This window comes from Phycodurus eques, chromosome 8 (assembly GCF_024500275.1).
Source record: "Phycodurus eques isolate BA_2022a chromosome 8, UOR_Pequ_1.1, whole genome shotgun sequence".
Classification (NCBI taxonomy): Eukaryota; Metazoa; Chordata; class Actinopteri; order Syngnathiformes; family Syngnathidae; genus Phycodurus; species Phycodurus eques.
Window position 1 is genome coordinate 9,239,033 of NC_084532.1, and position 27,653 is coordinate 9,266,685.

At 43.6% G+C, this 27,653-nt stretch overlaps 2 protein-coding genes across 6 annotated transcripts; one reads left to right on the top strand and one right to left on the bottom strand.

Annotated features, from left to right (window-relative positions):
* The first annotated feature begins 153 nt into the window (after positions 1–153).
* Positions 154–10,211, top strand: mydgf (myeloid-derived growth factor). Its single transcript, XM_061683316.1, has 6 exons — positions 154–401; positions 1,468–1,518; positions 1,789–1,850; positions 4,328–4,409; positions 6,565–6,640; positions 9,180–10,211. The coding sequence occupies exons 1-6, from the start codon at positions 192–194 to the stop codon at positions 9,257–9,259; spliced, it is 561 nt and encodes a 186-aa protein (XP_061539300.1). The 5' UTR covers positions 154–191; the 3' UTR covers positions 9,260–10,211.
* LOC133406062 (uncharacterized) lies at positions 6,297–26,937 on the bottom strand. 5 transcript variants are annotated; one of them, XR_009769019.1, is made up of 5 exons: positions 26,657–26,937; positions 17,618–18,483; positions 15,906–15,977; positions 10,230–10,369; positions 6,297–6,425 (listed from the first exon to the last, which is right to left on the bottom strand). XR_009769019.1 is itself a non-coding variant. In XM_061683314.1 (3 exons), exons 1-2 carry the CDS (start codon positions 26,924–26,926, stop codon positions 17,641–17,643), a joined length of 1,113 nt encoding a protein of 370 aa, XP_061539298.1. In that variant the 5' UTR covers positions 26,927–26,937; the 3' UTR covers positions 12,997–15,977; positions 17,618–17,640. The 5 variants fall into 5 exon arrangements, 2 of the variants coding, with proteins under 2 accessions (XP_061539298.1, XP_061539299.1); XR_009769020.1 differs by having other exon boundaries at positions 15,906–15,995; XR_009769021.1 differs by lacking the exon at positions 15,906–15,977.
* Positions 26,938–27,653: the final 716 nt, after the last annotated feature.

Here is a 27,653-nt window from a genome sequence, read left to right on the forward strand (position 1 = left end):
ACCTCTGGTTGTTAACAACACTTTGTTTGTAATGTGACAAAGTTAGAAGGCGTATTTTGACTTGAAAAAATGGACTTTAAAAAAGACTAGTGCAGTTCACATTGCTAATCGGTGGGTGGTGTCAATGCACAACGAAACAGTTTGCCAGCCGCCGAAAAAGTAGAAGAAGAAGCCCCTCTGAAAATGGACTAATGAGTCTGCATCATCGCTCTCTTTCCACACGCACACAGAAGGGAAAGATGGCAACGACAAACAAGTTTTGTGTCACTCACTTGTCAGCCTGTCTTCTCTTCGTGGTGCTTCTGTCACATTATCCGGCTGAGGCTTCGGATGAGCAAACGAAAACGGTGGAGTTTGACGTGAAACCGGGAGGGACGTTGTACACTTTTGCAGAGTCCATTGTATGTATATTCATATAAAAACGACAAAATGCATGCGCTTCAAAAATATGTTTCCAGTAATGTTGTTTGTTTCGCATGTCTTTGTAAAGGTTTACTAGTGTTGTCACTGCCACACGACAGCCGGTGACTATAGTGTCGTTTGTCTACAAGCATTTATCGGCTTTAAGAGATGCTGTGCATTACATACACACATTTTGTGGTAGTCTTGGTAAACAAAAGGGGGTGGCTGCGTTCTTGAAAAGTTCGGACCTCAGTTATATCCATGTGTACACATACTGGTAAGTTTTCAGCATAATGCTTTAATGTACCTTCAAATGCTAAATAACTCTTAGGGAGGTCTTAAGACATCTTTTGTGTTTACTTTCCACTGGAACGCTTTCAAGTCTGCGTTTATAAATGCCAACTGTCAAATTTCCTACTTGGAACGCGGCGACAAACTACATTCTGTCGCTTGTTGATGACGCCGCGTCCAGTGAACGACTGACACGTCGCTGGCCGCTACAAAGATGTCATTCATTGGCTGAGGAATAGAATTCGTGATATATATACTTTAGCATTTTAATCGCTTTGAAGTCGCCACTTAATTTTAGCAATGATATAATTAAGTTATTTATATTACTCTATTTTATTACTTTTTAAGTGTAATTGTTTACAAGCATTGGAATGATGTGGCTGACACTAAAATTCATATGTACAGCTACAGCTTTTACTATAGCTAATATATTATTATTATTATTATTTATTATTGCACTGATATTTACATTGTATACAAGTATGCTTTTGTAGGGATTCCAAGGGCTGGACTAATACAATTCATTTTGATCATTCCATTTATTATATTGGATCCCTTAATAAGATGGTTGTAGTTAGATTGTAAAGATCAGTTGCTGGATAATTGCTCTGCAGTCATACTAGTGATAATAAAAATCAATTCTCTTCTTCAGAGGCACTCGCTGACTATTCAAGTTTAAAACTGAGTGATGCCTTAGGCAAAGGCAAACATGAGTTGTAATCTTTAATGGAATGTAGCTGAAGATGTGTCAACATTGTTTTTTGTTTTTTTCAGGGGGGGTATGAATGCTCATTCTCATTTGTCACACAAGGAGGAACCAATGAGGTGAGTGTCATACAACTGTTTTCCACCACAGGAAGTTGCAACACTCTCATCATTCTTTGCACCAAGACACACAGTAGCCAAGCACCATTGTAACTGAAATCTCAAACCTTACAGTCAGGTCAGTTGCGGCATGTTATGTGTGACCACAGGGTTGGCTCTTGCACTGCAACATGCACAATGCAAATGCTGGTTGGTTCATTATAGTGAATTCCAGTCAAGAGATTGTGATTTACTGTGATAGTGATGAGCTATGTTGTCCTCTGTTTCTAGAAATGGCTCATGAGTGTGGGCCTTAGTGATGACGACAAGCTTTTTTCCTGCTCTGTGTGGAGGTGAGGACAGTGTACACACACACGCGCGCACACGTGTATTAGCACAGTAACAGGAAAAACTTAAGAAACAAGCAAGAGTAGCATGGAGAATTGGTGCCCCATGTCTGGTAGGTGGTAATAATGTCATTTATCCTCACACGTTAATTCAAACACACAGGTCAAATGTCACTTCCTGTTACGTGCTTTGGCGAAGACTAATAGAAGGCGCCAAAGTACTAGTAAACATTCATAGTGTTACTTAACGGAGGCGGTGGACCTGGCAAGTTGGAGAAATGTCACCCTCGGCGCTTACACAATTCCTGTGAAAAGTAAAAAACAATGGGTGAGTTTAATGTTGTTTATGTTACATTATAAATAGGGTTGGGCATCGTTTGAATTTGAGCGGTTCCGACTCCGGTTCCTTAGTTCGGTTCCGGTTCCAAACGATTCTCGATTTCGATTCTTTTAGGGGGCTGGGTCAAAAAAGTTTGCATGGTTTAAATAAAGGGTGTCCAAATTATGAACATCCATTTTCTTAGCAGCCCGCAGCATAGACTAAAGTGAACATTTGACTCGAGGCTCTTTATAACCAGTATCAATATCAAACCTATCAACTAAAAGGCAGTGTATGTGGAACTAACCCAATTGACTTAATATTCATTAATTAATGTTTCAGCTAAAAGTTAAATATAGCATTGTTAAAATAGTTATTTTAACTTTTTTAACAATTTTATTGTTTCAGTCACCCAGTTGACTGAGAGTTGACTTCACTGACAACATTGTTAAAATAGTTATTTTAACAATGCTATATAGTAGCCCCTGTATTCTGTTTGATCACATCAAATGGTTTATATGTGCAAGTTTTAACTTGACTTCTTGTTGTAAACTTGTAGCCTTTTATTATGAAGGGTACGCACCAGAACTCAGCATTTTGCCACGAAAAGTAGCTTCACATGGCACCGGTGATTTGTTTTTATTTTTTAAATTTCTTTATTTTTATTTTATTTTTTTAATGGATGCAACCAAATGCTATAAAGCGCTGATTCCTTGCCCTACCCATCAATGAGGCACAAGGTTAGTGTTTCTGATAGTGTGAGACAACGTTTGTGAATTTTGTCCCAATTCATTGTGATGTAAAGTTATAGCCCAATGTTAAGCTTTTTCTTGTTGTTTTTCTCGTTGGCTCTTACGTTGGTTTGAAGACTAAAATAAACGCTAAAAATCATCAGTGCAAAAGTGCAAGCAACCGTTTACCTTGTTAGCGCCCTCAATGTTGGCATAGATGTAATTTTTTTGTTTCACTCACCCAGCTGACTGAGAGTTGACTTGACTGATGCTCCGCGTGGTGTAGGCTGAGACTCGGAGCGCGTCAGACGCTACACATCGGGAAAAACTCCTTTGCACAATCTTATTCCAAGTGTTGCGCTGAGGCGACTGGTCATTCATTTTAACAAATTTAAGACACACTTTTGTTCGCCGTCACCGCCGTTGGGCACAAGTACGTCATCGTGCGCGTTCTTCTTTGTTGGTTTACGCCGCTTCTTCGTTGCTTTTCGCCACTTCTTCTTCACAGCTGGAGGACTAGGCATCGAAACTGGGAACCCAAATGTTTTAATTTGAACGGTTCTGGGAGAACCGGAACGTTGGTCCCGGTTCCAATCGGTTCTTGATTCTTGATGCCCAACCCCACCCAACATTGAGTGCTGTATAGTTCAAACAAAAAGAAGACGCTGCTCATGGAATTATGTGCACGTTTGGCTGATGCTGTCGTGCGGGCCAGTGTCATGCTGGCTTCAAATTGATCCCGCGGGCCGGACGAAATTGCTGCCTGGGCCGGAACTGGTCCGCAGGCCGGGAGGTTGACATGACTGCCCTATGCGGAGTGCATATTAGTGGAGCAACCCAAATGTATTCAAAACAAACAAAATTGATTTCAAACCATCATCATCCGTGAGATCACGCAAAGCGTCAGCAAATCTTGCGCGACTTCAGAGGATGGATTAATGGATTATCTTTTTCTTTTTCTTTGGCTTTTTGGACACCGAAGAAGTGATTGACAACAATTGAAACAGAAATGTAAATTACTGCAACGTGGTAAAGGGTGTGGGTGCTTAGTACACAATTTGTTATTTTAACTCTTTCTTTAAAAAGAAAATTACTTTCTAAATATTCTGGGCTCCTGTTTAAATTCCAGCGTTGAGCCAAATAATGCAGTCCACAGGAAGTGTGCTATGTTGGAAGTCTGTGTGATGTAAGCATGAGCAACATAATGTTGTCGTTCTTTCAACCACAAAGTAGTTGAGCCTGCATCAACAAGTACTTACTGTGCTACATTTTGCCTCAATTGCTTCAAGACACGATTAATCACCAATGAATTCCACACGGGACCAAATGATGACCAATAAATCAATTACAATGTCCATCCCCACTTACATGAACAAAGTTATGCAAATTAATCAGTATGTATGACAACTAATCGGTTTGTTTTCTCTGCAAAGGCCTACAGGGAAATCATACTTGTTTTTCACTGCGTTCAAAATGGAGTTGAAGGGAACCAAAGTCGAATTTGCAAATGCATGCGTAAGTACAAACCAACTACTTTTGTGTCATCAATGTTGCTTTTCAAGTTCACAAGCATGAATCCTCCAGGGTCAGTGCGTGGTTACAGTTACAGATGATGAACAATTTTTTTTAAATGATTTAAAAAAATAATAATAATAATAAAAAAAAAAAACTTAAAATGTGATTGAAGATATGCATAATTTTCACAATTGTAAACCGTTCCCAGGTGTTTTAATACATGCTTTCAGTACACCATGGATTGGCAATTATGGAACACTTTACACACACTGTTAGCCACTTTTTAGCGGCTGGCCTGTCTCATGCAAGTGAGCAAAGATATACATACTGTTGGACCAATCGTGAGTCCGCCTTTCATACAGTAATGTAGTCGTACTGTCCATTATGTACAGTGTACTCCTTGTAATATGTGCTTTGAGTTTTGTTTTCTTACAGTTTCAATGTTTTAGGCTAGGAAGTGTTTATTTTACCACAAGAAAATTACAGTATACACTCAAAATCCTGTGATATAGCAAATTATGCGTGATATATGGAAACGAAAATCTGCATAGCACTGAATCCGCAATAGGTGAACCACGATATAGTGAGGGAAAGCTGTATAGGTGGTACCTTCTAACCTTTGCGCCTTACCAGCGTTTCCCCTGACAATGTGTGATCAGCTGACACCAATTCCCCGCCTTAGCAAAGACACAAGCCCCGGTGACAGTTTCGACTTGCTATTACCACGGATGTTCTCGACACTCACTCCAGCCTCCCCCGTCATTGTGCTGATCACAGTGCTTCACCGCGCTCTGAGGAGGTTTGGAAAGTACAGAGTCGGCACAAATGTCACATAATCAAGCAAGGTGGCGCAGAAGATGAACTTTTTTTCTTCTTCTTCTTCTTTGTGTAGCCTGTAACTAAGGACGCCTCCAACGTGGCAGTAGAACAAGGCTCAAGATGTCTGTGCCCAACGCTTGCCCGAGTTTGCCTTTCGTAAATGTAAATGTTTTGTGAGCTGCCCATGTCTGAAACGGGGTCATTTCACATGGAGCTTCTTCATCCATGACTAGACATGACATGATTTTCTTGCAATGTGCAGTGCAATGCTATGGGCGGAAATATGTGCCACCAGGAATTGAATTTGAATTTACGAACTGAACTTGAAAAACTTAATTTGCATTTGTAGTAACTGAAGTCCAATAAACTTGAAAGTGAATGTAAGCATTTTTAATCCGCAATGAAAATTCCAATAATATGTTTTTACATTCAGTTTGATCATTTCAGATTCAGTTCGACAAATTCAGTTTCAAATTAGCTGTGACAGACATCCGGGAACTGTAAGGGATAGCAATCGATCGGCGATACACAGATCTAGTCTTCGGCCAATCAACGCCTTTGTTTTTTTATCACGTGACATAGGGACTCTCCGGAAAGTCAAATCTTCTAACCGGCGACACTATTTTAACCTTTATACCACCTTTCCTTAACCTTTGTGGTTAATACGGTCAGAAAGAGATAAAAAGGTGCTTCCTTTTCGAACATAGGAAAGGACATGTGACACCGACGTGACTAAGTTGTCTTTCCGGTTCTTTTCCAACATAACGTCATTCAGACATTGTTAAGGTTTACCGACATCTAGGGGTGGAAATAGCACATCTCGATACAGACAGCACTGTTGCAAATGAATTTAGCCCTCGTGCCTCTAATGGGTTGGCCTTACATTGCTGAGCCAAATTGAATCGTCACCGCCACCACCACTTTGCTTTCCCTTTTGATTTAGTGTTTCATTTTTCAACTTACCTTCCACCACTTGTCTCCATGGAAATCCGTTTTATCACCCTTGGGTTGTAGCCATCATACATCCCGAACAATACATTAAATCAGGCAGAGGAGAGAAGAGCCAAAAAGGTTGAAACTTTATTTGGGTTTCGTGAGAGAGAGAGCGGATGTTTTTGGATTGTCTTCCTGAGCAATTGTTGTGGCCACGCCTCCTTCCACCGTTCAGGACGTTCTCTCGGTGTTCCCGCCACCTCCCTACACACATGCACAGAAAGAAATAACCTTACTAAATGAGTGCACAAACAACCCCTCGGAGCATCGCCTTGACCTTGTTGTCACCCCTTCAACCTCTTCTTCCTCATCCTTTGCATCATATTTGTGTGTGTGTTTGCAGTCGCAGGTGGCAGTGGCTTTAGGACAGAATGATAAGGATCTTAATTCAGAGGAATACACCATCGGAGAGTCCACAGGTGAGTTTTAATCATCTCCCAGTGCTTGTTGTGTCTAGGTCACCCCTACCTCTCATGTGGCCAAACGACATTAGAGTTCACGTTAATCAACATTTTTGGCTTGTTTGCAGTCCATAATGTCAGTTAATTAAAACCAACCACCAGCCGAACCCTAGAATGATCCAATTTTTGGTCTGTTTAGGGATGCCAACTCCCTGCACTACAGCAGATAATGAAATTCATCGAATTGCAGTTATTCTCAAGTGGTGGGTTGCGGTTATTAAAAAAAATAAAATTAGAGGGGGTCCTCGGTTTACAACGACACGGACGTCCAACATTTCAAGGTTACGAATGGCATGCAGCTAGTTTGCCCAGCGGTGTACAAATGTGTGGTCCCTCGGCACAACAAGGCACACTCATTTACTGCCACTTACACTGGTTTTCATTGGACTGTTTTATATTTATGGCCTTTAAGTGTTTTTCATTCAAATATTTAATGTAATTATGTGGAAGTGCGCAGTGGAACTAAAGTCAAGACACCCCGGAAACTGAAATATTTAACTTGCATCCCTGGTTGTGCTTGCGTTTTCTTTGGAAAATAAAATTCTTTTAACAGGAGTGCATCAACTTTACTTTATTACTTGGGGTGTAATGGTTCATTTACTTGTATTTGGTACGCCTCTCTACCATACAATACGCTGGCCGACAGGGACAAATGCATTGCAAACGGCCATATGCTGTACAGCAGGAACAATTATGACAAGGGAACTGGGAGTTTGATTTCACATGTACATTTTTGTTGTTGTTGCTGTTTATCAAATGCCGCGTATTGCTAGCTTTGGCATTGACAAAAGTTTAACCCTCATGATAATCTGGTGATAAATGAGCAAGTTACGACTAATTTGAGAGTCCATGCATTGCCTTCTAAGGGAATGACGACCTCCCCAACATGGCTGCCACATAGGCACATTGTTTAGTTGGGCTGGAACAGGATGATGGCCTGTTTAGTATCTATGAAAGGCACTCCGTGGTCTCACGGGATGGTCCGTCCCGTAGGTCGCACCCACTTGTGGCCCGGCAGACTTCTGTTGTGTAGCATGAACGTCCAGCATTTCTCTCTTGCAGTTGTTTTGGCGTCTTTGTGTGTTTTGTGTGTGTGTGTGTGCAGCATTTTTCCTTTGCAGTTCTTTTCTGTGATTGCAGTATTTTTAAATTGCAGCGTTTTTCTTTTGCTGTTGCTTTATGTGCTTGTGTGTTTTTTTGTTTTGCGTCATTCCTGCATTTGGAGCATATGGCCGTTTGCAGCGCATTTGCCCCTGTCGGCCACCGTAATACAGAGTTCCCACGTGGAACATATTACGTAAAGGACTTTCCTAAAACAGACAGGTCAGTGCCGAAATGTGTGTGGAATGTCTAATGCAAAAATATTGCTTCGGGGTCTTTCTGTGGCATCTTGGGGGCAACGAATTCCATTGAAGTGAGTGTAAAAGCGCCATTTATTCAGGCCGTAACCTTGCCTAATACAGTGGTCCCCAACCATCTGACCATTTGGTACCAGGGCTGCGCTCTCCCCAACCTTCTAAAAGCAAATAACAATAATAAAAATAAAAAATCCCCCAAAACTAGTGTGGCGTTTTCTGCCACATGCCCCAAAACATGACGGCGTGTCGCCAGTGTGATTGGTGGGTGGGGGTGTTAAATTTAGTTGGAGCGGTGACTTCTGCCCAACTCGCCCTTGCGTGGTAGAGAATAAGAACAGCGTGATTCTCTTTTCAGCCTCCTCCAGCTGGCAGATTTACTGTGCATCCACACCAACACTGCACGGTCTGCTCTCTATTTGAGCGAGGAGGCATCATCACATCACGTAAAGAATGCCCCCATATAATAAATAATATATATATATATATATAATACAAATTCTCAGGAACTGGCTGTGTGAAAAGTATTTTCCTCCATGTTCAATGAATCTGAATGAGTTCCAATTTTTTTTTAATTGAATTAGTGAGGAAAAAATAACTTTTCTGCAATACTGACCAGGACACACTCGTAAAAGAGATTTTTAATCTTAAGGTTTTCCTAGTTAAATGAAGGTAAGCTAAAACCAACATTTAAAAAAAAAAAAAAAAAAAGTTATTAAAACACACTTCAACCTATAACTCGTAAATGTATTTGAACAAATTGAAGTAGAAGAAAGTACAGAACATATTGTAGTGTCTGTGAATGTGTGCCTGGAAGAGGCGGGGGGTCTCGGGTGGCGTGACGTTCAGACAAAAATTACGATAAAATGGGATCTGACGACTATCTGATGTTTCTGTAGGTTATTAGTCTATTTTTCATGTTTAAATATTTAAAAAAAAAAAAAGCTCGTCTGAAAGACTGTCAGCATCAGATTCGAGGTAGTAGGGGGGAAGCTGCAGCCTTCGCGAGTCAATTGAGCCAGAAACGGTACAGCTATGGCCCACTTTCTTTGTCAACAATGGCTCTCCAGTTGAACACTGGTGTCTCCAGTTGAGCATGGGGTCTCCTTCATGGAGTAATTGCGTGTCCCTTCTGACTCCAGTGACCCACACAGAAGGCAAGTTCAAGGCTCAGCTGTCCAAGCTGATGGTGGTCGGACGCACAAGACACCAAGAGCTGTGAGCGGTCGGGGCTCGGTCGCCGCATCGGGCGTCCTTCCCGGGTGAGCTTCTGCGGTTTAGCTCATTCGTCAATAAAGGATCCATTTGGGGGAATGGTTGCGTGACTGAGGATGACGATGATGAAGGCTAGATAAGTGTGAGCATTTGCCCCTCCACGGGAGAAATACAACAACAACATTATTTTTATTTCCACCATATGATGTTTTTACACTAAGAGAACCATTCCGATGTCGTTTATTCTTAACTTTGTGAGGCGTAATGTGTTCTAATCCATCGGGGCTATTCCATATGCAATAATAAACGTACAAATCTAACCGTATTTTTTCATCATAATTTTAGTAAGGGCCTCTTAGGAAAGCCCCCTGCAGTACTATAATACTCTGTTCCCTCATATGAAAAATCTCCAAAACATTATCTTCAATCTTATTTGCAGCATGTTTCACAAATCACCACTACTTGTGATTATTTTACCTTGGGTGTGATTTTGGACAGATGATTTTTTTATTTTTTTTTTATTTTTAAGAATGGGACTGGCTACTTCTGTAGAGAGATGAGTGTCTTTTCAGTACATCTTTAATGTGAACCTAATTTTCAAACTTTACAATTTTGGTGCTGTTTGTCTTTATACCAGTGAAGCAAGATACCATCATGTTCCCAAATCTGTTGCTTGCATCCCTTCGAGGAAACATTTCCACAATTCCCCATCATATCTGATGAATAATAATAAAAATAAATAAAATCCAAACACGTGATGTTTGTACAGCACCTCATTTGTTTTGATTTGAAAGATTGAGAAAACTAGCTTTTTTATACAACTTTTTTGGGTGCTGTTAGTCCTGAAATAAGATGCCATCATGTTCCCAAATCCGTTGCTTCTATCCCCCAGAGGCAACATTTCCATAATTCCTGGTCCTTCTCCTCTCTGGTGAATAAAATAATTTTAAAAGAAAACACAGATGTGATGTTTATACCTTGTTTGCTTTGCTGGGTCATCTCTCGCTCCACCAGCGGCCCATGTAGGTTGAGGAAATGGTTTTAGCAGGCCCCCCCAACCACCAGTCAGGCATCCCTCGGTGGTCCCAACAGGAAGTAAACCACATCCAGGTGATGGCTGGGAAAAACACAAATAAACAAGTAAATAAGATGTTACTCAATTTTTATACAAAGTGGCTTTTTATAATAATATCACTTACCTAACCCAGTACAAAAAAAGCATTCACTTAACCATACCCATTACTTGGTAATGTACGCCACACAAATTACAGAAGGGTGTCATTAACATGAACCAATAACTTAAATATTTGTGTAGAAGTCACATTAAATGAGCAACTGACAAGCCAACACGGTACAGTAAGTACCTAAACAAGCACACCATTCTCAGTACACTTCTCTAAAGACTCTTAACTGATAGATGGATGCCGATTGTGGTCCATGAAGACAACTGTGTGTGTGTGTGTGTGTGTGTGTGCGCGCGCGCATTTGTGCGTGCGTGTATGTAAACCTGAAAGTGAGTGGCTTTGATATCAGGGGCATACAAACACACACACACACACACACAGACATCATTGCTCCCACCGTCGTAATTTTGACGTGACAAGATTACGCAACTGTTTAATTAGCAAAGCTGTGGGTGATTGACAGAGGGGAGAAGCACTTCCTTCGTGACGTCAGCCGTGCGGCGCGTTAAACCAGCTCACAGTCCGGACTACAGACGAAGTTGAAACTTTTCATTGTAAATATTGTTTACGATGAGTATTGTGAGTCAGTCCTTAACCTCCATTTATGACCACGCACTTCCGTATGAATAATGAACACACAATATATTGCGCACTTAACACCCGAGTAAAACTGTATTCTTAATGTGTAAATTTAAAAAAGTAACAACAAATACACTTTTTACAAAGGAAAATAACAAAAATAGTGTGGCGATAGTGAAATTGTGCATTTCTTTGCACATTTATGGTACTGCACCGTCACTGCAGTGTAGAATCAACAATTGCCTCCTTTTTTTTTTTTTTGTCCTGTTCGGCTGTTAGGAAAATATGTATCCCTTTTATGCCGAAACAGTTTTACTGTGTCACAGTGGACTTTTTAATCTTCTGGTATTATATTATATTATATTATATTATATACTGGTATTATAATTGAGGTTTATTGAGAATTAGACTTGATCAGTCGAACAGAACATTTCTCGAAGGGAGGGACAAACAAAGGCAAAAGACAAAGCACTAATTGTAAACAGGATGAGAGCACTGAATCATTACATTATCTACAACAATGAAATGTTAAATATGAGTGTTGCATGGGGCTGTAGTGCTACACCCTGTGAGGGAAGGACAGGACAAGATAGAACAGGACAAGGACAGGAGAAGAAGCATGCAGGACCAGGGTCGTGAACCCGCATGTACAACTGGAGTGTGGTGGCATTAATTATGTAAATGATAAAAGTATACAGGACGAGAGTGTAAGTGAGGGGATACACAAGAGATTTGCATATTCATGAGTTATTTGTCCCGGTAAGTGCGTGACCCCACACCCAGTGAAAAGAGTCCTAGGGGTGTGCGGATACATCCAAGTGAATTGATACCGACTGACAGAAGTGTCCTGTAATTGCTGTGGCCGCACCGCGGCGACTGAGAACCCCACCCAATCAATCGAGGGGCGGGATCAGGCCCAGTGGTCCACCCGAGAGCAGACCGGCCGACGGGACACGTCCCACACCGAGGGACCCGGGGCGCTCCGACAACCGACCACCCGGCGGGGGCCGCAGGGACCCAATGCCACCCCCCCTCCACCCCCAGGAGAGCCAGACGTCCCCCCACCAACCCGCAGGGCCCGCGATGCAGCCAGTCCCCGCCCAGTCCGAGGGCAGGATAGGGGCACCCGACAAGTGAACGATAAGGGTGGGGGGAACCCAAGGAGCAGCCCCGGGCCATGAGAGGTCACCCCCAACACCAAGCAGTCATCCAGCCCGGGGGGGCCCGGCCTCGGGAGCACCGCCATGCAAGTAAGTGAGACCCCAAGGTCGGTAAACACCGGATGCGAGGATGTCGTTGAATTCTTCAATTCAATTTTGTTTCGTTTTTTTCATGCAAAATGTGCCTGCCAGTGAAGTCCTGTCAAATCTTTTATGCTTCTTGTCATGCCCAAGATAAACTTGTTTTGCACTAAAATATTCCCAATTTAATCTCGGCTCTGAAGCAACAACGTGAGACAGTTGCTCAACAGACACGACTCCATTAAAATAAATGTTTCTAAATGTATTTGCCCCATTAGCATGTATCATCCCGGGATACATGAGATAAAGGGCTTTCATTGTTGCTTCTTCATTTCAGGGGAAAGTCATTGCAGGGATGGACTAAATCCTGGAGTACATATGGGAACGTATATGACGCTCGCTGATCATTGTAGACTTAGGCACATACAGTGTATATAAGAGTCGGGAGGGATTCATTCATTTTATGTCAAGCCAAGAGAAAGCAGCTCATCTTGATTGCCCCCGACTCCAACTCCCAAAGCTGTTTAAATATACAATAACTGTCACGTTGACCTGCAACACTGGGAACACCAGTTGATGTTGACTACAGCCATGACACGCACAAGGCATCCTCTCTGTAATAAAAGGATCAAAAGCCTTCCTAGTGCTCTACATCTGTATCATTTCACCCGTGTCCTCTCTAAGACACTCCAGGCAGCCTTTATGTTGACATGATCACTCTTTTGCACTTCTAACGTTTCCCCCCCCCCCCCCCCCCCCCCCTTGCTCTTCCCCCCGAACAGAATATAAAAATCCCTTTTTTGTTCTAACTACACTCAACGCTGGCAAGAAGCAGGGCAGATTGTGATGGCGTGCTATAAAAGTCCACTCATGATGTTGCTGCTGGGCAGACACGACTTTGTTTGCCAGCTGGTCCGCCTCACTGCTGCTCCCTCCAAAATATCTCGGCGGCCATCTGATAAAGACTGCCATGAGATGTAAATACTTTCATGTCCCACTTTTGATGAGCTCAACTTGACTTGACTCAACTGTCAAAGGTCACAGATTGGCAATAAAGATGTCTCTGTTCTCATCATTTGCCTCAAACAGTCAAATGGCCCAAAAGTGGTACAATTCAGAGGTCACCTAATTTTTTGTGTGTGTATGTGGACGGTCGAGTCCTGCCAGGAATAGCAAAAACCTGTAATTTACATCCCAACTAAAAAGGGCTAGAATTGCCTATAGCTGACACAAGGTGGCGGCAGAGCACTTTTTTGTTATGAGACAGGGCTACGGCCTGAATGAAGGTCTTCCCTGTACTTCAACATAGTTCTTTGGCATCAATATGCTGCAAGATGGTGCCAAAGAAATATTTTTATATGAGACAGGGCTTTAGCCCGAGCACATAAACAGCAAAGATGTTTTATTTTATTTTGCAGGATAGGCTAAAAAAAAAAAAAAAAATCTGATAAACCTAATAAACCCAAATACAGTGGTGCCTTGATATACAAGTGACACGATTTATGAGTTTTTGTTTTTTTTTAGATAGGAGCAGTCATTCAGCTGATTATTTTTTTTTTGTCGCTTTGACTTGCGAGTGAAAACTTGAGATATGAACGCTGTATGCAGTGAACTCAATTCAACTCACTTCACAATAAGCAGCAGTTTGGCAAATAGTGAACATTTCTTCAAAAAAGAGGCTTCAAGCCGTTTAGTGCCAGTCCCTGTTGAAGTGTACTGTTAAACTAAACTTAGAACAATTACACGTCATGTATTGAAAAGAACCAAATGAGGGCCGTCACTAGGTTTTATGGATTGGGGGGCTTAACCCCCAGCAGTGCATTTAGGAGGTGCTTAAGAACGTTTTAAGGGCTCCTAAGACCCCCCAAAAAATTGGCCTAACCACAAACGACCAAATCATTTTTTAATCATACTGTTTGGTTATTTTCTTTTGCAGTCCAAACTATAAAGCCCAGCTGATGTCTTCTTCAGCATGACCAAACAGGCTTTGGGCTTAAGTGATGCTAAAGCCACCAAGCAATCTTTATATAAAAAAAAAAAAAAAATTTAAAAAAGAACCTGCTTGAAATAAACTGCATAACCACCTCTGGTGTGAGCAATGAGTGACCTAAATGAATAAAACATGGCTTTGCGGTGCTGTAATGAATCAGGACTGTATTCAAGAGTCTCTTCTCACACACACACACACACACACACCTGCCGCATACTTCTCCCCCTCTATTTTGCATCTCCTGATATTTGGAAGGGAACAGATGGAGATTGTGGACCGGGTCAGTCAAACCATAGGCAGCAAAGGCAATAGGATTTTTCTAACACCAGGGGTCCTTGAAGGACTCAACCAATGGCAAGCTGCCCCCTGTGGAGGGTACAGTGACCCTGTCAGCTCAGCGCCGTGAGACCCTGCTTTAGTCTTATCTGACCTGGATAAGTTTATCACTTCTTTCCCCCTTGCTACGTGTACTCTTGTGCATCACTGAGCCAAAGTAGTCTGAGCTGCAATTAGTTCCCATTATATCCCAACACCTGGTGGCGTTTATCTAACCCGCAACGTTGTAATGCGCCCAGTAGTTGTTGCTCGTCATTTTTGCAAAAACAACGCTCCTTTAATTTCCCTAATTGGTCCATTTTTCCGTTGTTCTTGAAGTGCCTGATTTACTAAAGGTTTGTGGATGTAAAGAATGGCGGCAAACCTGATTGGTCACACAAACAGATGTGGAAGCTGAGCTACTAACCGGTGGCGCCCAGGATTGTCTGCCATATGGGCAAAAAACTGTGCAGAATTTATTTTTCTTTCTACTCGAATGCACAAAATACTGGGAGGACTAGACTAGATGCAAATAAATGAATTTGTCAAACCCGAGACAACTTGTGGTCGCTCATTTTGCATCTTTGAATATCTACTCAGTAATGCAATTTTGTAGCTTCTGAGTAATCTAAGGGTTGGCTTTGTGCCAGCCACAAGAAGGAGTCATGCCATAGCGCCTATGACAAAACTCCTTTCAACTCTCCATTTCCTTGCACCTGGGTCATTTCGGCACACTGTGGGAGTTGGTGCTAGGCTCACCCAGATCAGATTTTTAGGTGTGCTGTCCCACGTTTTCAATGCAATGCTACACAGGACAGGCACATAGATCCAAGCAATCAGGACACGTTCAATTAAACAAAACATGGCTTTTATGCCGTTGTTGTCTTGCCCAAAATTATCCGAGTGATAGATTTCTTTTCTGCAACTCAGTAATATTCAATATTCAATTCCATCGCTACAAACTAAACTTTGCACTTGCGTTGCTGTCCCAAAATGTCCCATTATATATAAAAGCATCAGAGTCTACCTAAGGCGCAAAATCAGCTTCTAAATACAGTGGCCACCACCACCTTTACACCAGCTGCCAATTGTACCGCAATCATAATAGATAAGCCCCACAAAACTACCAACAGAGCCCACAATCTGTTTGAGTGAACATGCAAGTCAGCGTCCACAATTTGGGATCATCAGGCCCGAAGAGTTCAATCTGTAGGTACAAAGCGAGCATCTGCACAGGGGCTCTCGTTACCAGAACATTAACCCGGACAGATGTTATAATGGCCTGTGCGTGGTCTGCCTAAGTACCAGGGAGATTTGTAGACAAGCTGTTCTTTCCTTACTCACCCCAAGTCTATGTCCTGTCACCTTGGAAACCTGGTCTGTCTCAGCTCGATGTGGCCCGGCCTTGAAACTCTCCTGTTGGATGGAAATCATCTAGAAATAATACCTCTTATTTAAAAAACTGTGTGAGTTAGTCTTGTTTTCATCCCCTCAAAGTGATGTTAGACGACAAGCTTCCATTTCTTGACAGTGAGAGAACAATAATACTTTAAAACGCTGAATACTTTAAATGAATCGAAACTCATTAAAACACTTTTTAAAAGTGTGTAGGATGTGTAAAACCTATTGCGAATTGGTCTGTGTATTGAATCGTTCATTCATTCACTACTCCCAAATCACTACAGTACATAGGGATTTTATTTATATAGACAAATGTATAGGTAATATTGTATGTATAGGTAATATTGTACATACTGTAGATAGCAAGAAGAGGACAATCGTAACACAGATTCATAAGTGCTATACATAGATAATTATGCATGCCAAACAGATGTACATCTTCTAATCAACAAAGAAATATAATATTAGTAAAATGTTTATGGGTGCACATGTACGCATGTATATGGGTAGGTACATGTAAGCACATGCATTGTGCTATATAATATGGATTCATGTGGTGCTCATTGTGCTTACCGTATGTGTGTATTGTGATATCAAAATGTGACGTGTGCATTGATTTGTATTGGAGCAAGTACTGTACCGAAGGATGGACAGGTGGTGTATTGTATACATGTTGTCCAAGGACATCTTTGCCACAACTTATTAAAAACATGTTACAAAACAATGTTTTTATTTGTTTTTTTTGGGGGGGGGGGGGGGGGATTAATGTAGAGGTGCAACAATTAATCAGAAACTATCCATCCATCCATTTTCTGAGCCGCTTCTCCTCACTAGGGTCGCGGGCGTGCTGGAGCCTATCCCAGCTAGCATCGGGCAGGAGGCGGGGCACACCCTGAACTGGTTGCCAGCCAATCGCAGGGCACATACAAACAAACAACCATTCACACTCACAGTCACACCTACGGCAATTTAGAGTCGTCAATTAATCTACCATGCATGTTTTTGGGATGTGGGAGGAAACCGGAGTGCCCGGAGAAAATCCACGCAGGTCCTCAGAACTGTGTGGAATACGCTCTAACCAGTCTGCCACGGTGCCGCTTAATCGGAAACTAATCAATTATTATTCATAATTATATTTATTATAATAATAAAGCAGACTGTCTTTTTCTTTCATCAAAATAAGACATTTGCAAACATCTTTTACTTTGGAAAACACTTTTGCCTGTTTTGTGACAGATGTCACGGACCAAACCAGTAACGGAATCATAATTAACTTATGTTTGTGAATTTTCTGCACTGTCAATTTGAAATAATGTCCTATTCTTGAATGAAGGGGTGGAAATTTTAAGTATTTTTTATTTTATTATTCGATTAATCGAAAAGATAATCCACAGATTAATAGATTATTAAAATAATCGTTAGTTGCATCTGAAGATTAATGGCATTTGCATTCATTTCAACTCACCTTTACAACGGGGTAGTTGATTTGAGGTACGAGTTATTTGAGTTATGAGCGTGGTCACAGAGCAAATTAAGATCATAAATCAAAGTACCACTGTATCGTGAATAGGTGTGATTCTGAACAGAGCCTATGTGAAGGAGTAGGTGAGTCCTTTCTGTGATTACTGCAACATAAATAAATAAAATGGACTTACTGACTGTTGGAGGAGCCGCAGTCTCACACCATGGTTGAGAGCAGTCTTCTCTTCTCGGGGTACGGAGGAGCTTTGCGGGGATCCTGCAGTGTCTTTGCAGCGTCTGAGAATCTGTGATGAGGGTAAGGCGGAGGCTTGCGAGCCCTGCAGCCTTGCCGCGATGGCGGTCTCGCAGCCCCGGCGAGAGGCGGCCCCGCCGAGGACGCTCGCCTCTCTTTGTCGGCGTGCGTCGGCGTTTCCGAGTCCGTGGGTGGGCAGCTGGCAGGCGGGTGTCGAGGTGTCCCGGCTCGACAGAAGCGCACGGTCGCCTGGTGGTCGCTTCGCGGCAGCTCGATGATGACAGATGGGCCGAGCGCGGCGGTCGGATGACACTTCGGGGACACCGGGGAGATGGGGCCGATCATGACGGAGGAAGAGCCTCCTGGAGAGGACGGAGGAGACTTGGGGCTGCCAGGCGCATGGAGATTGACCGTCAACGGGGAGAGTCCGGGTGTGGGCGGCCTAACGGGGAGACTTCTTTGAGGGGACACTGTGGGGAGCGGCTGAGTAGAGGAATCGGGATTGTTGACCAACGTTAGCAGCCCTCCTCGTTGGGGAGAACTTTCAAACCGAAGAGTTCTGGTCAACTCAGTGCCCAGTTGGCATGGCAACGCAATTGGAGGCGATCTTCCCCCGCTGAGATGGTCTCTCCTCAGGGCGAAAGTGGCTCCTCGGTGGTCGACGGACACCGATGGCCTCGGATAAGCGCTGATCACCGTCACCTCGTGGGAGCCCGAAGAGGAGCAGCTCTCGCCTCCTGTTGCCTGATACTGCTCTTCTTCATCCAGGTCTATGCAGGAGGTCAGATAATCGATCTGATGGACCACCTAGACAACAATACGCAGGTTGAATAAAGGCATCACTGGACCTGTAGCGCTACGATGTACAATTGTACAACTTGCTATTCTCTAACAAGGAGATGGACGTCAGAATTCTCAACAGATGTTTTTTTTTTTCCAGTGTCTCAGGACATCTACTTCTCTTCCTTTCTGTGACTCTTCCAGTCTATCTGTATCTCCCTTTCAACCTGCTGATGAAACTGTGACCCTTCCCTCTGAGAAAGTCCTGCTTGAAACCTCGCAATGGCGAGGTACTGTTGATCAATTGTTCGGTGTCATCTTGGTCTTATGATGTCCAAATATGATCATAATGATGAAGAGGACTATGTAAATACAAATTCTAAACTAGGAAATGTACCTGTTGTGAGTTGCGTATAATTGTAACTCTAGGCCAGGCAATGCTTCCCAACTACTGTGGCACATTCGAGTGCCATGAGGGATCCTCAGATGTGTCGCAGGAAATTATCCAATTGACTCATTTGGTCCAAAAATGATTATTTGTTTACAACAAATAATGTACCTTTGTTCATCTCTCGATGCCCCCACCGTCTAGTGACAGACAGAACAATGAAATGCTCTTCCACTAGCTGGCAGAAGGTACAATTAACATGTGGATCCACCTGTTGCCAATGATCCAACAGAATACTGTTAATAGTTTTGTGTTCAACAGAACAGGCCCAGATTTCATACTGAACAAGTACATTTGTGAGTAAATTGTGATAAGATCGTAATTATTTCACTATCAACTTTTTGTGACATTTTTGTTTGGTGGTGTGCCATGAGATATAATATATAATATATGTGCCTTGGCTCAATAAAGGTTGGGAAACACTGCAGTACAGGGTATATTTCAAATAGATTATATATCTTATGGTGAATGTTCAATATCTCACACGTAATTATCAGTTAAGCACAACTCATCCATGCTTTTAAGTAGATAATGTGCTTTTAGATGATCAGACCATGGTTTCATCGGATTTATAAGACGGCTGAGTGCAGGGTTTTAATTAATCGGGTTTAAATAATAAATACAATGTGTGAGGTGAAAAATATTGGAGCCCAATCTGCCAAAACCCAATTTTTTTTTTACTGTTATTTGGCACGCTTGAAACACTGACATTTTTTTTTTACAATTACATTGATGAGAGGTATTTTTTATTTATGTTTTTGTCATCAGATTCCAAACCATCATCTAATTCATATTTTCTCATGTTTGTTAAACAAATACAGTACGGTGAACAAGTGGTTAGTATTCCTGCCTCACAGTTCTGAGGTTCTGGGTTTGAATCTTAGCTCAGGCTCTCCTGTGTGGAGTTTCATGAGCGCCCCGTGCTTGCGTGGGTTTTCTTCAGGTACTCTGGCTTTCTCTCACAATTCAAAAATAGGCATGTTAGGTTCATTGAAGATTCTAAATTGCCCATAGGTCTGCGATTGGCCAGCGACCAGTTCAAGGTTTACCCTGCCTTTCGCCCAGAGTCAGCTGGGATAGGCTCCAGCACACCCTCATGAGGACAAGCACTATAGAAAATGGATGGCTGGTTGGATAGTTCAACAAAATGTTAAATATCCAATTATATTTGGTTTATAAATGAATACATTTGTATTGTATATGAATTATATTTGGATTAAGGCACAAAAATATTAATCACCACGATTTTTTTGGTCACATGTCAACTTGTTCCACCCAACGACAGGCAATACATACGTGTAAAATCAGGGATTCCCGACCACTTTTCCACGGCAAATCCGGTCTGAAAATGATCATTTATTTACCACAAATAGTGAATGCTGAATGTTCTTCCACTAGATGGCAGAATCTAAGCACTCATGTCAATTACAACAATAGACCGTAAGTAAGATAATGATTGCAAAAGGGAACATGTCGTGTATGTTTCTATAAAGCTTGCAGAGACATGCAGTTAATTTTTGTGGACACACACGCAATAAAATAATGGTGGTTGCAATGATTCGAGAAAATTACTCTGAGGAAAATGTTTGACCTCGCCGTCCACCTGTGCACAGATAAATCCTGAGCCGGAACAGAGGTATTATTGTTTTGTTTTCTGTTCCAAAAAACATCCTTGCTGATGTCAAAGGATGACCTGCTTTTCCCCCTCTCATCTAGCTTTATGGCGGAGGCATTTGGTTTTCCTTTGAAGTGCAGAGTATGTGCGTGCGACTCTGGGCTAGCATCTTGTTAGAATGTCGTGATTGGGAGGAACCCCCCCCGGATCAGGACACTAGCTGTGTTCTGTTATTGGACTTCTCTGCTCATCACGGATTGTCCATAACGAACACCATGTTCAAGCATAAGAGTCCACACGTGCACTTGGCACCAGGACACACTAGGTCGCCGTTCGATGATCGACTTTGTGGTCCTGTCATCGGACTTGCGGCCGCATGTCTTGGACACTCGAGTTAAGAGAGGGGCGGAGCTGTCAACTCATCACCACCTGGTGGTGAGTTGGCTCCGATGGTGGGAGAAGATGTCGGTCCGACCTGGCAGGCCTAAACGTACTGGAAGGGTCTGCTGCGAACGTCTGGCAGAATCCTCTGTCAGAAGGAGTTTCAACTCCCACCTCCGACTTTGCTCATGTTCCGGGGGGGAGGCGGGAGACATTGAGTCCGAGTGGACCATGTTCCACGCCTCTATTGCCGAGGTGGCCGACCGGAGCTGTGGCCGTAAGGTAGTCGGTGATTGTCGTGGCGGCAATCCCCGAATCCGTTGGTAGACACCAGCGGTGAGGGATGCCGTCAAGCTGAAGGAGGAGTCCTATCGGGCCTTTTTGGCCTGTGGGACTCCTGAGGCAGCTGATGGGTACCGGGTGGCCAAGCGGAATGCAGCTCTGGTGGTTGCTGAGGCAAAAACCTGGGGATGGGAGGAGTTTGGTGAGGCCATGGAGAAAGACTTCCGGACGGCTTCGAGGAAATTCTGGTCCACCATCCGGCGTCTCAGGAGAGGGAAGCAGTGCACCATTAACACTGTGTATAGTGGAAATAGGGCACTGCTGACCTCGACCCGGAATGTTGTGAGTCGGTGGGGAGAATACTTCGAAGAGCTCCTCAATTCCACCGACACGCCTCCCCGTGAGGAAGCAGAGTCTGGGGTCTCTGAGGTGGGCTTTCGTATCTCTGTGGCTGAGATCACCGAGATACCGAGTGGACCGGCTCTTCACCCTCGGCAGGGTCCTCGAGGGTGGATGGGAGTTCGGCCAACCAGTCTGCATGTGTTTTGTGGACTTGGAGAATGCGTTCGACCGGGTCCCTCGGGGAGTCCTGTGGGGGGTGCTTCGGGAGTATGGGTTACCGAACCCCCTGATCCGGGCTGTTCGGTCCCCGTACGACCGGTGTCAGAGTTTGGTCCGCATTGCCGGCAGTCAGTCGGACTCGTTTCCGGTGAGGGTTGGACTCCGCCAAGGCTGCCCTTTGTCACCGATTCTATTTATAACTTTTACGGACAGAATTTCTGGGCACAGCCGAGGCGTAGAGGGGGTCCGGTTTGATGGCCTCAGTATTGCATCTCTGCTTTTTGCAGATGACGTGGTTCTGTTGGCTTCATCAGGCCGTCATCCCCAACTCTCACTAGAGCTGTTCGCAGCCGAGTGTGAAGCGGCTGGGAAGAAAATCAGCACCTCCAAATCTGAGACCATGGCCTTCACTCGGAAAAGGGTGGAGTGCCCTCTCCAGGTTGGGGATGAGAGTTCAAATATCTTGGGATCTTATTCACGAGCGAGGGAAAAATGGAACGGGAGATCGACAGGCAGATCGGTGCAGTGTCTGCAGTAATGCGGCTTTGTATCGGTCCGTTGTAGTGAAGAAGGAGTCTATTTACCGGTCAATCTAAGTTCCTACCCTCACCTGTGGTCACGAGCTGTGGGTTGTGACCGAAAAAAAACAAGATCCCGGATACAAGCGGCCGAAATGAGTTTCCTCCGCAGGGTGTCCGGGCTCTCCCTTAGAGATGCGGTGAGAAGCTCGGTCATCCGGGAGGATCTCAGAGTAGAGGCCGCTGCTCCTTCACATCGAGAGGAGCCAGATGAGGTCGCTGGGGAATCTGATTCGGCATCTCCCGGACGCCTCCCTGGGGAGGTGTTCCGGGCAGGTCCCACCGGGACGACCCAGAACACGCCGGAGAGACTACGTCTTTCGGCTGGCCTGGGAATGCCTCGGGATCACCCCCGGAAAGAGCTGGATGAAGTGGCTGGGGAGAGGGAAGACTGGGCATCCCTGCTAAAGCTACTGCTCTTGCGACCCGACCTCAGATAGGCAGTAGGAAATGGATTACCATTCGGGTAAAATTGTTATGACAGGGTTGGTTGGATGAGCCACAGGATATGAATTAATCACAGTAAAAATAATAATAATACCAATTAAAATATAGTTTTTAATTAATAATGTATAGGAATATAAAATGTATGATTCAATGTCAGTCCAAACTCGAAAATCATGACCTCCACCAAGAAGATGCTGTTTTCTTTGACACTTATTGAATAGTTAGTGAACAATTACCAATTTCCTCAACTTCGGTGGAAATCTACATAAAGCTGCAAATTTCTTTTTTTTTTTTGATAACATCGCAGGATTGCAACAGTTCTTTCAAACATTCCTTATATTTGCAGTGACTAATGAATTAATCATACATTTTTTAGAGAGTTCTCCTACAGTCTCACGTTTGCACTTTAGAAGCTCAAAATGTTTAATCATTATAATCAGATTTCAAGCAAAGCCTGAGCTTTGTTTCATCAGTAAGTGTATGATTAACAGCAGGCTGATGTTTGCTGGCACATTTGAACCAGCGTTTGCCCGTCTCCTCTTCGACCTCGCTCGGAGGGCTGGTGGTCGACATCTCGCTGGTGGGCTTCCACTGCAGCAGTTTGCTTGCTAAAACTTGCAGAAGCAGACCCCATACTAGTGTAGGGGGAAAAAAGTGAGCACCCCAAAAGACTATGATAGCATTTTCACTCACGGATGCAGCACTTCATACACTACACTGTGTGTATGTGACATCATCTGACTCCTACTTGAAAGTGGCTTTATATCTTCGACCAGTCCAGCCGATCATGTCATGGGTGGACACATTTTGTGTGGGGGCAATTATGTGAATTTGCCTCACTGTTTCGTGAGGCGTAAGTGCAGGACGGGTCGCTCTCTGACACATTTCCAGAAATAGATTGACTCAAGATTTACTCGGTTGTTTCATTTCACACTTGATGGGTGAGCCTGCACTCCAAAGACCCAACTATTTGTTTCCGTGACATTAATAAGTTAAAAGGTACCTACTTTGGTATATGGTATAGAATAATAATTTACAATAACTGTAGTCTTTCAGTCTACATGACTGTTATGCTAATGGGCAGAAACTAATCCGGTAAATGGCAAAGCAAAACATCGTCTTTCTACTATTGCTCTACTGTTGGTAGCTGCTGTCAAGCGGGTTTAACTTTAAAGCAGCTGCAGCGTCATTAGAATTCAACCAGTAATTGGTTCCTAAATCAAATTCTGTTCATGCAACAGAATGATATAACAGGGCTTTGAGATAAAGAAACGCGACAAAGTTTTCTGTGCCTTGTCTGTCTTTGATGTGTTGACTCTCTTGTGAAAATTGGGGATTTTTTTATAAAAGTGTCAGCCTGTTGGCAGCCTCCTGTCAAGGCTCCGTGCACTTTCATCAGTGATATAGCAACACAAGCACACGCCAACCATTTCCCCCCCGACCCTGGATGACGAGGTTAATACCTGAGATTTATCACTGACCCGGCGGATGCAGATGAAATGCGGATAATGTGCAACGCGAGGGCCCCGACCATAAATGGATAATGAAAAGTGGTCCAGCTGAGCCTTGAGCAGCATCTGTCCGGGGAAAAGAAAAGTTTGGAGGAAAGGGATGATGATGACAGCTCAGGTGGAGGAAACACACGAGAAGCAGGTGGACGCTCCACCTAATGTCATGCCGCATCATCTCGGCAAGGATGTGAATGCATGAGGCAAATGAGGCGTGACTTTCATCTTATTCACGCCCGTATTAAAGAAAGAAAAGAACTACGCATGACTTGAGAGCAAACACTGCGCAGCTTTGGAGACGGGAGATGCGAGTGGGACCAAGAGCGGAGTTGCGGGAATAATCTGCAGACTGCGGTGGATGCACCCAATCCAAATGCTGACTCTCTAATGCATATTTAATTCTCTTGAAGGCATTCAGTCATATAAAAAGTAGCAAGACTGGGGTGTGTAAGAAGGGGGGAGAGAGTGATGGACATTCTATGGGCCCTACAAAATGCTACAGCAGTACTTTCACTTACAAGTTTCGTAATCAAGCTCGTGACTAAATTGACTCAAACAGTGGTGCCCTGAGATACGAGTGACCCGACTTGGGAGTTTTTCAAGACGAGCTGTCATTTGAACAATTTTTTGCTTTGGCTTGCAAGCAAAAATTTGAGATCCGAGCACTGTGTGATGGCTGTTTAATGCCGCTCGCGGTTGAAGTTTACTGGCGAACTAAACATAAAACAATGAGAATTATGTCGTGTATTTAAAACAACCACATAACTTTCTTACAATCCACTAGCAAAATGCTAACACATAATGGGAAACACCATAGACGAGCTAACAAACGGCGTCTTAAGTGGTGTTGTTATAATGCTAAAGAATTGGATTTTTTTTTTTTTGTCGAGGCTAGAACGGACTAATGGCATAGAACGGACTAATGGCATTCTGTTCAGTTCAATGAGGAAAGAAGATTTGAGATCCGAGTGTTTTTGAGTTACGAGCGTTGTCACAGGAAAAAAATGAACTTGAATCTCAAGGCACCGCTGTCGATCAAATCAATCTTCCACATTGAATTGAAATGCCATTAATCAGTTCGACCACCCCAAAAAAAAAACAAAAAAACACCATCATGTTTTTGTTGTGTGTTTTAATGAAGAAACATACGGTAGCACTGTAGTGTATAAAACACAATAAAGCATAATATAAGAGAATGTAAAGAAATTAACTGGTTGGTGTGTGGCCGAGTGTGTGACGAGAGGAGCTGGAGTCGGGTTGCATAAGTTGTGACCTACAGCAGCTCCTTGTGAGTGTTCTCATTTTGTATTCTTAACGGCGACTGTGGCTATCCTTGCCCACATCGGAGGGCATTACTTTACCCATCACAAAGCAAAAATTCGACAAAGCGACGGTCGGACGGACTGGGAGACTCCTACATCAAGGTAGGACTTCATTTTCAATTGGCGGCATTGATGTGGAAGGACCTAAAGTGACTTTTTTGTTCCTGTGGCCCCAAATCCCTGGCGCCCCTGTATGAAAGTTTGCATGTAAGTCGTGACATTGCTGTCCCACTCTGAACTATTCTTTTTTTTAAACACATTGTAACACACAATGTGTTTAAAATGTGTCTGTTGTGTTTCTAAGCACTACGTGTATGCTACGGCAATACAATGTGTATATATGCGAAAAACAATGGTATAAACCAATGTGCCGTGGCACATTAGTGTGCCGTGGGAAATTGTCAAATTTGACTTAATTGCTCAAAGAAATTATTATTATTATTATCTTTTTTTTTTTTTTACAAGAAATAATGTACCTTTGTTTATCTATTTAGCCCAGTGAGGAATAGTGACAGACAGAACAAATAAATGTTCTTCTATTAGATGCCAGGAAGTACATAGAGTAATTAATGTATCCACTTTTTGTGACATTTTTGTTTGTTGGTGTGCCGTGAGATTTTTCAATTTTAAAATATGTGCTTTGGCTCTATAAATGTCGGAAATCGCTGGTATAAAGTCACTTATAATTGATTTAATGTACGAGGTCCCAGAAAGTAGTTCCACACCCTGGATGAAACTCTTAAAACATCCAGCCATCCATCTTCTATAGCGCTTGTTCTCATTAGGGTCCTAACTTTGCTCTGAGGGAAACTTGAACTACAATGTGGGCCTGTGACATAAACGGGTCTGACATCTCTTCGATGAATCTAGCGTACGTTTTCGGAATGTGGGAGGAAGCCGGAGTACTCGGGGGGGGGGGGGGGGGGGGAACATGGAAGCACAGGGAGAACAAGCAAACTCCACACAGTTGATATTTGAACCCGGAACCTCAAAACTGTGATGCAAACGTGCTAACCACTGCCTAGTTCTGCAAAATCAAGCAAAAAAAAAATCTTTACCTCTTTCATTTCCTGCTGAACATCCCTCAGTGCAGTCAGAACCTGCTCCAGGTTGTCCACCACTCGCTTCAGCTGGTTCCGAACCACTTTTCTTTTGCAATCCGGCCCCTTTCTGTGTGATTCTTCCTCACTCTTTGGTTTGTGCCGGACCCACCTAGCATGATTCGGGCCCAATGCTGCGATGTGCTTGCCGTGTTTCCCTGGTACCTCGCAGAGTGGTGGTAAAGCCCAGACCTTTGTGAGGAACCTCAGTGGAGAAGATGACTCCATTGAGCGGGGCACTGGAGCCCTCCACAGGTGGATCTCTGAGCACACTCAGATCTCTATGGCTGTGGCAGTTCCTGCTGATGTGACTGAAACTGGATCTGAAGCCACGCTGTCCAACTTTTGAGGCTCCCTGAGGATTTGAACTGAGCCAGACAGATGATTGCAGGTCTCTCTGTTGAATAGCATGGCTGGTGTAGTCCCAAATGTCCTCCCTCCTCTCGTCCATGCAGACGGCAACCTTAGAGTCTGGACCCTCGATTAGAAGAGCAGGTGCAGGAACCGGGGGACCTTGCACAAGGGGACCGTAATTTGCGACCGGGGAGCCAGATGTCGGAGAGTCACTGAGGCTCGCGTGGCTAATGGGATCTAGTTCCACTTCCGAGGAGTGCTTGAGCTTTGTGGGGCTGCCTTCCTTCTGTTTCCCCAAGATGTGATGGCCCCTCAGCACCACCGGCAGCATCCTAGCCATTCCCACGCCATTGCAACGCAGCTCACTCTTCTTTGCCTTGTTCTTCCCCGGGATGGAGAAGATCCCGATCCCTTTGGTTCTCTCCAGAGGGGCCAGGTTGTGATGGAGCTCGGGATTAGATTTGTACGGCCCGTTGAGCCCCAGGTCACCACTTTGCTGGGGCTTGAGACTGTTGCGCAGCCACGGGATGAAGTGAGGGGCGTGAGGCTTGAAGGTTCTGTGCTCCATGGCCGCCGGAGCCCTGCTGTCAGAGAACATGCT

Excerpts from the sequence above, each read along its gene's own strand:
- mydgf (XM_061683316.1), top strand. The coding sequence starts at position 192 with ATGAGTCTGCATCATCGCTCTCTTTCCACACGCACACAGAAGGGAAAG. Across the intron at positions 402-1,467 it reads ACACTTTTGCAGAGTCCATT|GGGGGGTATGAATGCTCATT; the intron begins GTATGTATATTC and ends TGTTTTTTTCAG. Across the intron at positions 4,410-6,564 it reads TCGAATTTGCAAATGCATGC|TCGCAGGTGGCAGTGGCTTT; the intron begins GTAAGTACAAAC and ends GTGTGTTTGCAG.
- LOC133406062 (XM_061683314.1), bottom strand. The coding sequence starts at position 26,926 with ATGGAGTCATCTTCTCCACTGAGGTTCCTCACAAAGGTCTGGGCTTTA. Across the intron at positions 18,484-26,656 it reads TTCAGCAGGAAATGAAAGAG|GTGGTCCATCAGATCGATTA; the intron begins GTAAAGATTTTT and ends ATTGTTGTCTAG.